The sequence below is a fragment of the Pteropus medius genome, unplaced genomic scaffold (genome assembly GCF_902729225.1).
Source record: "Pteropus medius unplaced genomic scaffold, Ma_sr-lr_union100, whole genome shotgun sequence".
Taxonomy (NCBI): Eukaryota; Metazoa; Chordata; class Mammalia; order Chiroptera; family Pteropodidae; genus Pteropus; species Pteropus medius.
The window spans coordinates 369,609-386,516 of NW_024354569.1; the positions used below are offsets into that span (position 1 = coordinate 369,609).

Consider the following 16,908-nt stretch of genomic DNA (forward strand, 5'->3'; position numbering starts at 1 on the left):
GAACAAGCACAGATTAGTGTACTGGACAATGAGAAACAAAGCTCACATCCTCATCACATGAACTGGCATCTAGCCAACCACCATACCTGAGCTTGAAGCCATCTTAGATCACCTAATCTACCAAGCTGATGTCATCTACATCAATAACCCAGGCCAAGATCAGCTATGTCGAGATCAGACCTTACTGACTCATGGAGTAGCGACCCATGAAATAAGTAGTTACTGTTTCTAAATAATATTTTTTTGGAGTGGTTTGTTATGCAATCATTAGAACCACTCACTTTCTTAATTTCTGTGGTTACCACAAAGATCTTCCCAAGTCTCGTTTAACAATTAAGCATATCTGTTATTTTTCCACGTAGAGGCACCCTGATTGAAACAATGCAATTAAAACATTTAGAAAATTTAACATATTTTTGATTTTCTATTGAGACCCAGAAACACTCGTCAAACTTGGGATATTATCAAATGAATCAATTTTAGGAAAACATATACAGTTTGTTGAGAATTTGAAAACCAATTACTTGTAACTAGTTTCGTGCATGGAAATTTTGAAATGTTTGGTATATCCAAGAGCATAAGACACAAATAGCGGTTTAACCACTATTGATTTAGGAGTCCTTACCCAGTGAGAGAAGGAGCAGACCTGAGAGAGATCCCTGATGCAAATCCATTTAACGGACTCTGGCATTGAGTAAGGAGAGTGCTATGCCAGCACTGTTCAGTAAGTCTACTCTTCCTCACACAGTCATACTAGTGACACAATGAAAAAGCAGTGTTGGCCTTATTCTATCAGTTATTCCACATGTGACTCTGGGCAAGTTACACTTGTCTGTGCCTCAGTCACCTCATTTGTAAAGGTCTGTAACTATTGATCTCACTTGTTTTTATGAAGATGAAATGTCTTAATTGCTGTGTTCATAGCAGTACCTAGCACATAGGAAGTGGTCAGTAATCATAAGCAATTATTGTTTTCAGTCAGTAGGTTGATTATTCCCACTTCTTTCTGGTATTTAACAGAACTCTGGTGTGATTTCAGACCCTGTGCCCTTCAGGATGGAGCTTTTGAATATAAGACAGGCAAAGGTTATAAGACGTATTCATATGTTTTGTAATGTCAGTGTGATCTCTGGCTCACAAAGCAATTGCTTGGGTGTGTGGTGGCCTGCTGAAATGTGAAAGGGTTAAAGAATAATTAAAACCTGAGGCTGGACAAGGGAAGTCTATGACTTGGGCCTGGTTTCTGGAGCCCCTAACCGCGTTCTGTTGGTCATGGGGCTTGTGGCAGTGAGCTCGTGCGCTGACTGCCGGTTTTGGCCTGTGTGACCCTGCTTGCTTGCGTGGCATGGAAAATAATCAGTTGTATATAAGCTGGGGATTGCTGTTTGGCCATCGCCCATGGGAGCATAGGCGGTCACCCGTGGGAGCATGGCATTCTGACGCAGGCTTTCTGCTTCTGTGCTTCCCGCTTGCGCGCCTGGCCGGTGGGTTGGCGGGTGGTGAGTGGGAGAGAGATCGACCTTTGTGTTTGGGGCGGAGTGGGGAATGGGATTTGGGGCTTGGAGACCTTGTGTCTTGGTATTTCGTGGCTGCTCCTTTGCAAGGACAGCCGCCGGCTAATAAACTGTCTCCTGGTTAAGAGCACTCAAGTTGGGTCTGGTTATTCTGGACACAACATTTGGAGGCCCCAGCGAGATCTTCTCGTTGTGGGAAAATTGATCAGTGCACCGGAGCGTTGGACCATTTGCGGTTGGGGAGGCCTCTAGGGCACTTGCCCTAGCCCGCCGCCTGTGGTTTCTCGCTTTGCGGAGCACGATCCTGGGAGTGCTGAGGCAGTTTCTGGTAGGGGGCCCAGGGACCGTGCGGACGTCGGACGCGACAAGTAAGTCGGCGGTCGACTGAGACTGTGACGACAGTTTTCTCAGTCCTGTTCTGGTTTGTTAGTCTGTGTCTGTCTTGTTTTGTTTTGCTTCGTGTGCTTTATTGTGGAACTATGGGACAATCACAGGGCAAACTAACTCCGTTAGAGTGCATGCTTAACAACTTTAAAGATTTTCGTCGTAGAGCAAGGGCCTATGGTGCTTCAGTAACCCCTTTTGATTTGCAGCGCTTTTGTCAATTAGATTGGCCGACCTTCGGAGTAGGATGGCCCTCCGAGGGATCATTTAACATGCAGACTGCATTCCGGGTTCGAGGTGTGATTTATGGAAACCCTGGGCATCCTGACCAAATTCCTTATATTGATGTTTGGATTGATGTAGTTTCTGATGCCCCTAAATACTTACAGAATTGCAGTCGTGCACCCGTTACTGTAATGGCAGCCATACCCCAAGGTTTTAAGAAGCCCCCACCAGTGTTGCAGGGACCTCCCTCGGAGGATGACTGGTATCCGCCACCCTATAATGGAAATGGGGGTAGACGTCCTCCTCCGGAGGGACCGGAACCTCCTGTAACCCGGTCTAGGGGTCGTAGGCCACCTTCCCCTGATTCAACCTCCCTGAAAGAGCCAGTATCTGTTCAAGCCCCATTGAAGGTGATTCCAGGAGGTGGAGGTGAGCCTACTGTCATCTACTCGCCATTCAGTACTAGTGATTTATATAATTGGAAATTGCAAACGCCATCCTTTTCAGAGAAACCACAAGGACTAACCTCCCTTTTAGAGTCTATTTTCTTTACCCATCAGCCCACTTGGGATGATTGCCAACAGCTCTTACAGGTCTTATTCACTACTGAAGAAAAGGAAAGAATTTTGCGGGAGGCGGCTAGAGGAGTAACAAACCCAAATGGGCAGCCCACAGCAGACTTAACCAGGTTACAGGCTGTGTTTCCGACTCAACGTCCCCAGTGGGATCCAAATACAGATCAAGGTAAGGAGGCTCTCCTAAGGTATTGCCAGTTTCTGCTGCAGGGACTCCGGGCTGCTGCACGTAGACCAATAAATCTGTCCAAGGTAAGTGAAGTAATTCAGACTAAGGACGAGTCACCTGCAGCATTCTTGGAAAGACTATTAGAGTCTTACCGCCTATATACACCTATTGACCCGGAGGACCCCAACAATAGAAGAGCCATTAATTTGGCCTTTATTAGCCAGTCGGCCCCTGACATTAGAAAGAAGTTACAGAGATTGGAAGGTTTTGAGGGAGAAAATTTATCCAAATTATTAGAAATAGCTCAGAAGGTCTTTAACAATAGGGACGGTGTGCAAAAGGTCATGTTTGTGGGACAACAAGGAAACCGACCTCCTTGGAAAAAAAAAAACCCTAACCATAGAGGGGGACCTAGCAACGAAGAAGGCCAAAATAGAAAACCTACGCTAGGAAGAGACCAATGTGCTATTTGCAAAAAGAAAGGACATTGGAAGAATGAGTGCCCTGAAAAGGAGCAACCAGGAGGTCAGAAGAAAAAAGGCCCCTCATTCTTTTGGAAGATGAATAGGGGCGTCAGGGCTCTTATCTAATGAGCCCCCGAGAGCCCAAGGTAACTTTACAAGTAGGGGGCAAACCTGTGAACTTTTTAGCTAATACTGGTGCAACTTACTCAGTTTTAACAGAAACTGCTGGTCTGTTATCCAAAGAAAAGACTGCAATTCAAGGAGCCACTGGGAAAGGGAAGGCATACCCATGGACACAGACAAAAATTACTGACTTGGGAAAGGGAACCATCACACATTCGTTTTTAGTTATGCCTGAATGTCCTTTTCCTTTGCTTGGAAGAGATTTGCTCCAGAAATTAAAAGCCACTATTTAAACAACGAGTGGCATATCTCTCAAAGAGACTAGACCGGTGGCTGGAGGAAGGCCTAGTTGCCTGAGAGCACTAGCTGCTACTGCTATATTGACCAAAGACGCTTTAAAATTGACCTTGGGCCAAAATATTGAAATTGTGGCTCCACATGCAGTTGAAGCCATGCTGCGCAGCCCTCCTGAAAGATGGATTTCCAACGCCCGGATTACTCAGTACCAGGTACTGTTGCTTAACCCCCCACAGACCCAGTTTTTGAAAACTGCAGCCCTGAACCCTGCCACGCTGCTCCCGGATGATGACCCGCAGGCTCCATTGCATCACTGTGTTCAGCACCTTGAACAGGTAACTGGACTACGGCCAGACTTGAAGGATGAGCCGTAGCCTAATCCGGATGCGGTATTATTTACCAAAGGAAACAGTTTTGTATCCGACGGAGTAAGGTATGCCGGGGCAGCCGTAGTAACAGTCAGGGATGTGATATGGGCACAGGCCCTAAGCCATGGGACATCGGCACAGAGGGCTGAACTTATAGCTCTAACACAAGCTTTACGGTGGGGAAAGGATAAAACTGTAAACATCTATACTGACAGTAGATATGCCTTTGCAACGGCACATGTACATGGAGCCCTGTACAAGGAAAGAGGACTATTGACATCAGGGGGAAAGAAAATTAAGAACAAGGAGCAGATTTTGGCTCTTTTGGAGGCTATCTGGCTACCTAAGAAAGTGGCTATTATCCATTGCCCCGGCCATCAAAAAGGGGAAGGAGCGGTAGAAAAAGGAAACCGCTTGGCAGATAAAACAGCAAAGGAAGTAGCCAGAAAACCAGTGGGGACTAACGTCATAATTGGTCCCCTTCTTGTGCCCCCCTTGGTACAGGCTCCAAACTATAGCCCCCAAGATATAGAGTTGGGGAAGCAACTGCACGGGAAGTTTAAACATGGGTGGCTTTGGATTCCAGATGGAAGGCCGGTCCTCCCTGCTGCGCTTGGTAACACCTTAATTAGCCAGATGCATAATGCTACCCATCTTGGAGGAACTAAGTTAATTGAACTGCTAAAAAGAGACTATTATATTCCTGGACTAACCTCAAAGGCTCGGGATGTAAGTGTACGATGCCCAATATGTGCACAGGTCAACTCTCGCCCCATCCCAAAGGAAAATATCGGCACTCGATTAAGAGGACAAGCTCCTGGAGAGCATTGGGAAGTGGACTTTACAAAAGTTGCTCCTGGCACTTTTGGATTTAAATATCTTCTGGTATTCATTGACACCTATTCTGGATGGACTGAGGCCTTCCCCACAAAGAAGGAAACTGCACAAGTAGTAGCTAAGAAATTAATTACAGAAATAGTGCCTCGATTTGGCTTGCCCTTATCATTGGGGTCCGACAACGGCCCGGCATTCATTGCCCAAACAAGTCAAATGTTAGCTAAGGTATTAGGGATCAATTGGAAATTACATTGTATTTACAGACCTCAGAGTTCAGGACAAGTAGAAAGGATGAATAGAACACTTAAGGAAACTTTAACTAAATTTAAGCTGGAAACTGGGGAGAATTGGGTGAGCCTTCTGCCTTTTGCTTTGTTACGGGCCCGGTGTACTCCATATATTATGGGAATTTCCCCTTATGAAATAATGTTTGGGAGACCTCCCCCTTTACTCCCTAAAATTGAAATTGAAAAGGTTACAATGAGTAATAATACAAGTCTCCTTAAGTCTCTACAGGCCTTGCAACAAACCCAAAATCAAGTCAAGGGCTTGATTAAAGCTGCTAGACCGACTCCGGGGACATCACAACCTCACCCACATCATCCAGGCGATTGGGTGTGGATAAAGAAGATCCAGCCTGCTAGCCTAGAACCCCGGTGGGATGGTCCGTTTCCAGTAATCCTGACCACACCAACGGCTGTCAAAGTTGCAGGAAAAAGACATTGGATTCACCATACCCGCCTTAAGACAGCTCAACCTCCCCCGGAGACAGAGAAATGGAAGGCAACACCCACAGAGGATCCACTCAAGATAAGACTCTCGCGGGAATGATTATAATTGGGTTAATTGTTATCAATAATGTAAAAGGGAACCCTCATCAACCTCAACAGGCTAAATGGGAATTAATTAAATCAGAAACAGGCATTCCCATATTAGTAAATCAGACTATGTACCAGCCTACATTTCATGTGGATTTGTGTGATATATTAAGAAAGAAATTTAATTTTATAAGTGATGCTAATTTTTTATCTGACCCCTGGTATGGTTGTGGCAGGGAGGACAAAGAAAGAGGTATTCAACAGGTAGAGTTATATATGTGTCCCAGAGAAGGCCAAAGCACTTGCCATAAGCTAAACCAATATTATTGTGGTCATTGGGGTTGTGAAACCATAGCCCCTTGGAAGAACACAGACCCCTTTCTGACTCTTACACGACCTAGTCAGTCTTCCTGTGCCACAGCAGGGAAATGCAATCCTGTCATTTTTACTGTCAAAAATTGGAAAGATCCATCTTGGGTGATTGGAAAAACCTGGGGATTAAGGTTGTATGTTTTTGGAACTGATCCTGGAGTGTTAATAACAATACAGAAAAAGCCTGTCAGGATGCCACCGTTAGTTCTAGGTCCTGTTAGGCCTAATGACGGAGGGTTAAACGCCTTAACTCCTACACAGTCAGCAATTACTAGGAGCACTAATAATGCCAACAAAGGACATAGACCTAGACAGCCTTATAGACCCCCCAGGGATACTCCTGAATCTGTCTTGACCATGCTGAATAATGTTTATAAGTTTGCTAATGACAGTAACTCAAATGCTACAAAGGATTGTTGGTTTTGTCTGAACCCTGCCCCACCTTATTATGTAGGACTTGGTGTCATTGCTAACCTTGGCACAGATCAAACTGCTATTAGGAATGTAACATCTCCGAATGTTACTATTTGCCCTTGGGGAACCAAAAACCCATCTGTAACGTTGGGAGATTTACAAGGAAAGGGAACTTGTGTGTATACTAGCACTTATAGAGTTAATAAATCTAGGTATAAGGAAAATTGTAAATCATCTATTTTAGTAAATAGCACCTCTTCTACTTATTTAGCGGCCCCTAGTGGCGCTTGGTTTGCTTGTAATACTGGTTTAACTCCCTGTATTAATCTTAACTATTGGAAAAATAATACTGGATTTTGTGTGCTGGTTCATGTTATACCTCAGGTGTATATGATGAGCGGACAAGAAGGAAGACAAGCAATAGATTTGTGGGGAGGATATAACTATCCTCGGCGTAAGCGAGCAGTTCCACTGCTTGTGCCGCTCCTAGCTGGCCTAGGAGTGGCAGGATCAGCTGCAATTGGGACTGCTGCTTTGGTTATAGGGAACCAAGGTATGGCCTGGCTCACAAAGCAGATTAATGACGATTTAAGCACTCTAGAGAAATCAATTAATCATCTTGAAACATCTCTTAATTCTTTAGCTGAAGTAGTACTACAAAATAGAAGAGGCTTAGACCTCTTATTTCTTAAGCAAGGAGGTTTGTGTGTAGCACTAGGAGAAACTTGCTGCTTTTATGTTAATCATTCTGGAATTATTAGGGATAGTTTAGCATTAATTAGACAAAGAGTAAAAGACAGAAATGAGAAGTTAAAACAAGGAAACAACTGGTATAAATCTTGGTTTAATGGAAACTCTTGGTTAACCACGTTATTGTCGGCTATAGCAGGACCATTGATAATTCTGCTGTTATTACTGACCTTTGGGCCATGCTTGATCAAATGGGTTAAGAGTTTAATCCAATCCAATATAACTGGGGCAAAGATTTTAATTTTAGGAGCGTCAGCCCCGACCCATTGGCCAGAAATCCCGACTTCTGACTCGAAGATTGAGTCATTCTAAAGAAAACCAGTGGGGAATGTGGTGGCCTGCTGAAATATGAAAGGGTTAGGGAATGATTAGGGCCTGAGGCTGGACAAGGGAAGTCTATGACTTGGGCCTGGTTTCTGGAGCCCCTAACCGCGTTCTGTTGGTCATGGGGCTTGTGGCAGTGAGCTCGTGCGCTGACTGCCGGTTTTGGCCTGTGTGACCCTGCTTGCTTGCGTGGCATGGAAAATAATCAGTTGTATATAAGCTGGGGATTGCTGTTTGGCCATCGCCCATGGGAGCATAGGCGGTCACCCGTGGGAGCATGGCATTCTGACGCAGGCTTTCTGCTTCTGTGCTTCCCGCTTGCGCGCCTGGCCGGTGGGTTGGCGGGTGGTGAGTGGGAGAGAGATCGACCTTTGTGTTTGGGGCGGAGTGGGGAATGGGATTTGGGGCTTGGAGACCTTGTGTCTTGGTATTTCGTGGCTGCTCCTTTGCAAGGACAGCCGCCGGCTAATAAACTGTCTCCTGGTTAAGAGCACTCAAGTTGGGTCTGGTTATTCTGGACACAACAGGGTGCAGCATACAATGCTCTGCAATTCATCATGAACTCTGAAGGAATAGTGTTGGATTTTAATAAAATGTACCAAGTTGGGATAGTTTTCCCCTCTGTTTTACGCTCATAGAAGTCATTAATTGTTCGACTCCCAAGATAGTGCTGTTTTCTTGATATCTTATTGGTATCCCACAGAGATCAATGATTGTTTTGAGAAGCTTAAGAAACATGGGCCCTGGGGATACGCACACATACAAAAACATAAAACCTATAACATTTTCTATCATAGAACCTTCAAAAACAGGGAAGCAATGTCTATCATACAGGTTGGTTTGTTGGACTACACTTTGTTTTTTTGGGGGCGGGGGAGTGGCCATGAATATTTTCTGGGATCTGGAAGCTTGTTCTCTCTCTCTCTCTCTCTCTCTTTTTATTTTTCTCTTGGGGGTAATTTATTATAGCCACATGTAAGATAAAGAAGAATTGAAATGTATTAGCCATATTTTTTAAAAAATCTGTAATTAGCCTTTTGTTAATTATAGAGTATTTTCAGAAATGTCACGTTTGAACACTCTTTTATGAAAATATTTTCTCTTCATATATTGAAAAACCATCTCAGTGAGAAATGGAAACAATTTAATCTGTAGAACAAAATATCTTGTAGCAGCTTTTAATGCCAAAGGGAAGAGAGTAAACAAATTGGAAAGAATGTTTGATTTCACTGTCCTTCCCTCTTCCTACTCTCTCATACTATTGCATGGAGGTTCTCCTGACGATAAGTCACTCTGATACTTAAAGTAGCAGTAATGTACCCTGAGAACTGCTCACGGAGGGACACAAACATGTGAACTGCCTCTGAAGCAGAAAGGAGAGGGGTTATTTTGGCCTCGAGCAAAATACTTTAAATTGCCTCTTCATAGCAGATTTCTCAGCCTTGGTTGTATTGACATTTTGGACCAGATTACATTTTGGTGTTTGCATGTGTTGGTATGGGGAGGGGAGGCTGTCATGTGCATTGTAGAGTATTTAGCAGCAACCCTAGTCACTACCTACTAGAAGCTAATAGCACCCCTCCTTATTGTGACAACAAATATGTCTCCAGACATAGCAACATGTCCTCTGGGAATCAGAATCACTCCTGGTTAAGAACCACTGCTCTATGAGTAATCGGCTGCCTGAATTTTTATATTTAGACTTGGAAACAGGAAAAAGCGTTTCGAAATAATGTACTACTTCGAACTCAGAAAAAGACCAATAACTCACTTTTAGTGGCTGTTGAAGAGAGAAAACCATATTATCAGATAAATATTAGTTTTTAAACTAGGATTCCTTTATGCCCGTATCTTTCACCTCTTTGAAATTATTTGAAGAATGAGGTAAATGCCTGGCTGTGTTAAGTTTTAGTCCATATTTTCTTTTCATCAGAAGTAACCAATTGGCACCTCTTCAATCACGTATATATTGACAAAGGGTTAGGAGGGACAGAATAAACAAGGGTGTCCTTTCCTTCTGTTGATATTTTCTATAGGTCAAAGGCCTTAAATATATCCTTCCCTTATTTAAAAAATAACACCCTTTCCCAGTTCGCCCCATAACATTTACATTTTGTAACAATTCAGGCAAATTTCTATATTGCTTTTTTAAAAAAATGATCGGAATAAAATATTTATGTTTCATATATGTTGCGAGGATTAAATATATAATTCAACTTATGTATACAGACATAATATCCTATCTGTGCAATCTTACTATTTTTTAACTTGTCATTTTATCATAGTCACTTTTTAGGTCATTAAAAGTTCATCAGAAGTATCATTTTAATATCTGTGTAGTTTTCTATAATATATATATATATGTATATATATATATATATACCATAACTGATCATTTCTCTCCTGTTTGACACTTTATTTCTAAGTTTTACTATCATACGTCATGCTTCAATGTGTAGTAAACATTTTTTGTTACTAGTTTCATATTTACATCTTTGATTAGTTCTTCAAATAGATTTAAAGCAATGAATTTATTTGACAAATAGGTTATTATAATGCTTCAGAGTCACAGTTACAGGAAGTTTGAATCCTAGAGACCAATTCACTGAATAATGGCTTGCATTATACTAATTAACAAAATCACTATGCTAATTTTATAGAAAAAAATGAAGAAAAGACACTTTCTCCATCTAAAAAGTATTGATAAAAATAAACACTTGTGGGTAACAATCTTAAATAAGCACATTTCTCATCATTTCAGTGGAAAACAGTAAAGGACTATATATTTTTAAAAATTATTTCCTGCATCCCAATATTTCCAATACTAACTAAAAAGTCAGCAAAATAAAAAGGGATTTAAATTTCATAAAACAATATGGCTAGTTAAAAAATATTTGAGGTCTTTCAGGCTCCCAGTGGTATAGGAGTAGGTCCGGGAAACACATAGGCTCTTATGTATGTGAGTGCTTTGTGTGATCTGTGAAATAAAGTGAGCTCTTTGCATTTGTGTGCCACAATGTTTGGACTTGTCCTAAACATCAGAAGAGCAATGTCCTACTTGTTGAAAAAATTACCTATTCTACCTATTTCTCATGTCTTTTCCAGGAGACGATCAAAACTGAATTTCGGATAATATAATAATAACAATAAACAATTCTGTTATTATTCTCCAACCTCAATGAAGTGGAGACATGGGTGAGGAGAACTGCACTGCTGTGACAGAGTTCATTATCCTTGGGTTAACAGATACTCCTGAGCTCAGGGTTTTTCTTTTCCTGCTGTTCCTTCTGATCTATGGAGTCACAGTTTTGGGCAACCTGGGCATGATTGCTCTGATTCAGGCAAGCGCTAGACTCCACACTCCCATGTACTTTTTCCTCAGCCACCTGTCCTTTGTGGATTTCTGCTACTCCACGATCATCGTGCCAAAGATGCTGGGTAATATTTTGAAAGAAGACAAAGCCATCTCCTTTATGGGATGTACTGTGCAGTTCTACCTGTTTTGCACATGTGTGGTAACTGAGATCTTCCTGCTGGCCGTGATGGCCTATGACCGTTTCGTGGCCATCTGTAACCCATTGCTTTACATGGTCACCATGTCCCAGGAGCTCTGTGTGGTGTTGGTATCTGGTTGCTACCTCTGTGGGACTGTGTGTTCTCTGATTCACTTGTGTTTAGCTCTTGAGATCACATCCTATAGGTCAAATGTAATGAACCACTTCTTTTGCGATCTGTCCCCTCTCTTATCTTTAGCTTGCTCTGATGTCACTCTGAATGAACTGCTGCTATACATTGTGGCCACGTTCAACGAGCTCATCACCATCGTGATCATCCTCACCTCCTACTTGTTTATTCTCATCACCATCCTGAGGATGCGCTCCGTGGAGGGGAGGCGCAAAGCCTTTTCCACCTGTGCCTCCCACCTCACAGCCATTCTTGTCTTCCACGGAACAATCCTTTTCATTTATTGCCGGCCCACTTCTGGCAACAGTGCCGATACAGACAAGGTGGCCACAGTGTTCTACACTGTGGTGATCCCCATGCTGAACCCCTTGATCTACAGTTTGAGGAACAAGGATGTGAAGGAGGCTCTAAGAAAGGTGTTGAGCTCCAGAATACTTTCGCAGAGAATGTTTTCTTAGCAATATACGAGGTTCCAAAGTGGAGGCTGGTGGTGGGGCAAATGGGTGGGCTGCAGTGTTGGAGTGTAGAAAACAGCCAGGAGGTAGGTCTCTATGAGTGAGTCATTTTATTCCATTATCTTTGTGTCTCTGCAATTAACAAGGGTATGACTGAGCATATTTGGAGTGTGAAGCTTACCACTTTGCTTTTATTCAAGTGAAATGTTTTAATTGGGTATGGGTAATGGACTGTTAAGACTCAAAGGATTAGTTTCCTGTGAAACATTCATAAGGTTAATAAGAACCTTTGAAAATCACACTTTCAGAATCTATTCTGGAAACTATGATCCTTTTTAAAATTGAATTTCTGTTATTTTACGAAGAGGAACAAATCTTTATCAAACACTTTATACACAGAATGAGATTTCCATGTGTGTATTCATCTTGTTTATCTTTTGTTCTTTTATTGTTATTTTATGTTCATTGGTTATTTCTTGTTTCAGTTATTTTTATTATTTTTGCTGTTATTATTGCTTTGCATTGTTGCCACTTTCCATGAGATTACCATCATGACCATCCTCACCTCCTAATTGTTTATTTTCATCACTATCCTGATGATGTGCTCTGCAGAGGGGATGCGCTAAGCCTTTTCCACCCCTGCCTGCCACCTCACAGGCATCATTGCCTCCCAGGGAACAATCCTTTCATTTATTGCCGGCCTCCTTTAAATTTAGTAAATTAACGACAGGCTATGATATAGTCTCACATTAAAGAAACTTACAATTCCAGGGTGTTAGTAAATAGCATAAAATGGTTGGTGAGAAGAGACAGTGCAAAATCATTTGTAGATAGCAGAGGGATTGCTTCATAATTATGCTTTTTGAAAAAAAAATTGTCATGAAGGATGGGTAATTTTTAAAGAGCAACAGAAGAGAAATATGCAAATTTTATTCATAAGTAAAGAACATGAACAATGTTCAAGAGATGAGTATGCATAAATAAGTCAATGATTCAACGAATATTTTTGAGCTACTATTTCTACCATACGCTTACAAGGTACTCTGTAAGGTGCTTGAATAAATGAAAAATTGCATAAGATGTTTCTACTAGTCTAAATTATTTCAGAGAAAATTTCAGTGTGGAGGATGAGAATATTGATAAGAGGTTCAGAAATATTAGCTTGTTTCTCAGAATAGTGAGAAAAAAAGCAAAGAAAATATATTTATAATCTGTTTTATGTTTCCTTTCTATCATCTACCAAACAATGTGACTATGTTATTAATTTATATGGCAGTGAGACCAGGGGCATATCTGAATTCTCCTCATCTGGACTCTATAGGAAGTTTTCATAAAATATCTGAGTAGATTTCTCAAAAGTATGGAGGGCTAATTGTTATCTTTGGACTTAAATGTTGCTTTAAATTAACTTTCTATTTCAATTATACTCCAAAAATAATCAAATCTAGATTATTGTGTATATTAGGGAGGACTAATTTTCCTCTACTATTAGTAATATTTACTATAAGATGCCCTCATTGATACGAGTATCTGTTTTAAAATTCCATAACATCAGGTTTATCATTTTTCTGTCATCAATTTTGCTTGAATTTCTTAAAATTCTTGTATATCCTTCTTCTGTTTTACATTCTCTGCTTTTGTATGAAATTCCAAATTGTTCTGGAACATACTGAGAGAAGAAATTGTGACTTTTTGTGAGTGTAACACGAATACTGGACAACAATTTTATTTATAAATAAATCGGAACTGTTATATAATTTTAAACTTATTTTCCTAAATTACAATAAACCTTTCTCAAAAATTTAGCTATGTAATAATAACCAAAAATATTTTATATATTTACAAATAAACTGTCTTCTTTTGCATAGTGTCACTAACTTTCTTAACTTATCTGGAACAATTGTGGAAAAACAGCAAATATTTTATATTGCTCTTGATTGGAATCGATGATAAATAATTTATTTTAAAATATAAGTCTGTGTTTTTTCTCTGTCTTGGTAAAGGATGATTACATTTTTGTGAAATCAGAGCTATAAACCTTAATTTTTCTTTGAAGAAATGAAGATATATTCTGTTCAAGTGCTTTGATCAGTGTTTTAAAATTCGTGAGTGACCACATGAAGACAATAAATAGAGATTTCAAGCACACAGGCACTACACTTTTCATAGCAATAGAAAATTTCAAGATGACACGCACAGAGTAAAAAAAGTGAAGAAACAGGGGAAAGTATTTAAGTTATACGACAAGATCAAATAGCCAAAATAACTGTATTTGGAAACTCAAAATAAAAGAAGTGAGATCAGGGCAGAAGAAATATATGTAGAGATAATGGCTAAAATTTTTTAAAATTAACAAAAGACACTAAACCACAGGTCCAAGAATCTCAGAGAACACCAAACAGAATGAACACACATGCCTGTGCACACACACATAGATATACACAGATACACACAAAGACACACACATTTACAGGAAAAAAAAGTAAAAGAGAAAATATTGAATTCAAGAACCATATACATCAAGAAGTGGTTTTCAACCATGGCATACTTTATCTACCTATTTATTTGTTTATTTATTAAATTTTATTGTGGGTGACATTGATTAATAAAGTTATATAGACTTTAAATGGACAATTAAATTAATACATCATACGTGTATTGCATTGCATTGTGTGTTCACTATCCAAAGTCAAATCTCCTTATATTTGACCCCCTTTACCCTTATCTATCTCCTCTACCTCCTTCCTTTCCCTCTGGTAACCACCAAACTGTTGTCCATGTCCATGAGACTCTGTTTATCATGTCCATTTGTTGCTTTCAGTTTTATATGCTACGTATGGATGAAATCAGATGGTTAACTTTATCTGTCTCTTCTTATGGCTGAGTAATATTCCATTGTACATATGTACCACAACTTTTTCATCCAATCATCTATTGCAGGCTACTTGGGTGGTTTCCATGTCTTGGCCTCCATTAATAATGATATAATGAACATCAGAGTGCATAAGTCTTTACAGATAAATGTATTCAAATTTTGGGGATAGATTCCAAATTTATTGCTAAATGTCCTTTATATATGTGTGTAGGTGAGTACAAACCCACCTCCACTTTAGAACAACTTATATAAAGATAGAAAGATAAATATTAGAGTAGATTTCTTGCCTGAAACTCTGAAAGCAGGAAAGAGTGAATGAAAAAAATGAAAGTATTAAAGAGGAAAAACAGCTAAACAACTGTCACCAGAGAATGGTGTATATAAAAAAATTTTCAAAACTAAAATAAAATTAAGCTATTTTCAAACTAACAAAAACTGAGGTAATTTATTACTGGTATACATGTATTGCCAAAAGTATTTAATATGTTTTGTGGGGAGAAGGAATATCATACATACCAGACAGAAAATGAAGTTCACAAAGAAATAAAAATCATAGGCAATTTCATATTAAATGTAAATTTGAAATGTATTTTTCTTTTCTTAATTAAATTTTTGGAGTGCCATCGGTTAATCAAATTATATAGGTTTCAAGTATACAATAATATATCATATGTATATTGCATTGAGTATTCACCACCCAAAGTTAAAGTTTCTTCCTTCACTTTATATTTGACCCCTTTTTTTCCTAGTTTTAATTGTTCTATAGGATATCTTTGCAAGCTAGGAGAAAGTGTAGTAATATTATCAAAGTGCTGAAAGAATAAAAATAATAGCAATAAAATATCATTTATAAACTGTATAAAACTCTATATAATATAATAAAATAATAGCATATAGGATACGAGAGTACTGAGGAATTCACTGTTTCATGGTCCATACAAAACTTGTGACTTATTAAATGTTTACTATTAACTCCTGAAAATCATTATAATTTTATAAAGAAGAAAAAATAATGCCAATAGGGATTTAAAAAAATCTCAGTTTGAAGCATGTCAGAAAACAGGATGAAGGAGACAGAAAACAGATGAAACACATAGAGTTAAGATGTTGAGGTAAGGTATTTAATTCAAACATATCAATAATTGCATAAACTATAAACAGTCTATGCATAACAACTAAAAGATGGAGATTATCATATTGGACATAAAGGCAAAATAAAATTTGTGCTATCTAAAGAAACTCCTTAATTATGAAGATATATTAAGTTAAATATAAAAGGAGAGAAAATATTACATGTGTGGATAAATCAATATAAACAAGATTTAAGAACACAAAATATTACAAAGGATCAAGAGGCAATAGCATAATGAAGAAGGAGTCAACTCATCTTTATACATAACATTCTTAAAAATGTTGATTGAACGACTATACATTCTTAAGATATCTTCCTACGAAGAAAAAATGAGTTAATACTTGTATAATATTTACAATAGGTTGTAACACAAGTGCCCCCAAAGTATTGTATAATTTTCTGATCAGCAGTTTCATGTCTTTTATGGCATTTAAGGAATGGCTTCAGTCACCGTGGCTTTCAGGAATTTAGGAGTTTTGTGATATCATAAGAAAGGGAGAAATTACAGGGAATATTCATTTTATTTCATTATGGCAATCTGAGTTGTGACCTACATGTATGACACTAGGATGTAATATCGTAATGCACCTTAAAATCTGGAAGGAGACAAGTATGGTTTTAAACACTTTTTTCCCAAATTGGGACAATTAAAAAATAAATTTCCTGATGATATTCCATAGAAATAATTATTTCTGTTATATCATAAGTAGTCTTAGTTTAATTTTTACATAGTTTGTTATACCATAGAGATTAATAATTGGTTTGCAACTTGAGGGACCCATTCCTCAGGAGCTTAAATTGCAGTATAAGTCTCTAACTGTACTCGTCTTAACGTCTTCACCGCCAGGGAGGAGATGTCTGCCTTCAGGTTTGTTAGCTAGAACCAGGCTCTGATTACTGGAAAATGGAAAGAGACTTATTTTCCCAGTAAACAATTATTTTAAGGATATAGTTAATTCATCTTCCTTCTAATTAGAGACTGTTTTAGTAGAGCCCATAATTCTTTGCACTTACTCTTTTCAAATGCTGTTGTTTTTTAGTATTCAGACAGAGTTAACGGTGAATTAGGATAATTTCCTCTGTAACGTCAAACGTTGTTGATGTGTATGAATGAAAACAGAATAAACA

At 39.2% G+C, this 16,908-nt stretch overlaps 1 protein-coding gene across 1 annotated transcript; it reads left to right on the plus strand.

Moving 5' to 3' along the window:
- The first annotated feature begins 10,825 nt into the window (after window positions 1-10,825).
- On the plus strand, window positions 10,826-11,776 carry LOC120596722 (olfactory receptor 5L1). The gene has a single exon (XM_039855190.1). The coding sequence runs from the start codon at window positions 10,826-10,828 to the stop codon at window positions 11,774-11,776; it is 951 nt and encodes a 316-aa protein (XP_039711124.1).
- Window positions 11,777-16,908: the final 5,132 nt, after the last annotated feature.

Coding starts and splice junctions, on each gene's coding strand:
- LOC120596722 (XM_039855190.1), top strand. CDS start 10,826: ATGGGTGAGGAGAACTGCACTGCTGTGACAGAGTTCATTATCCTTGGG.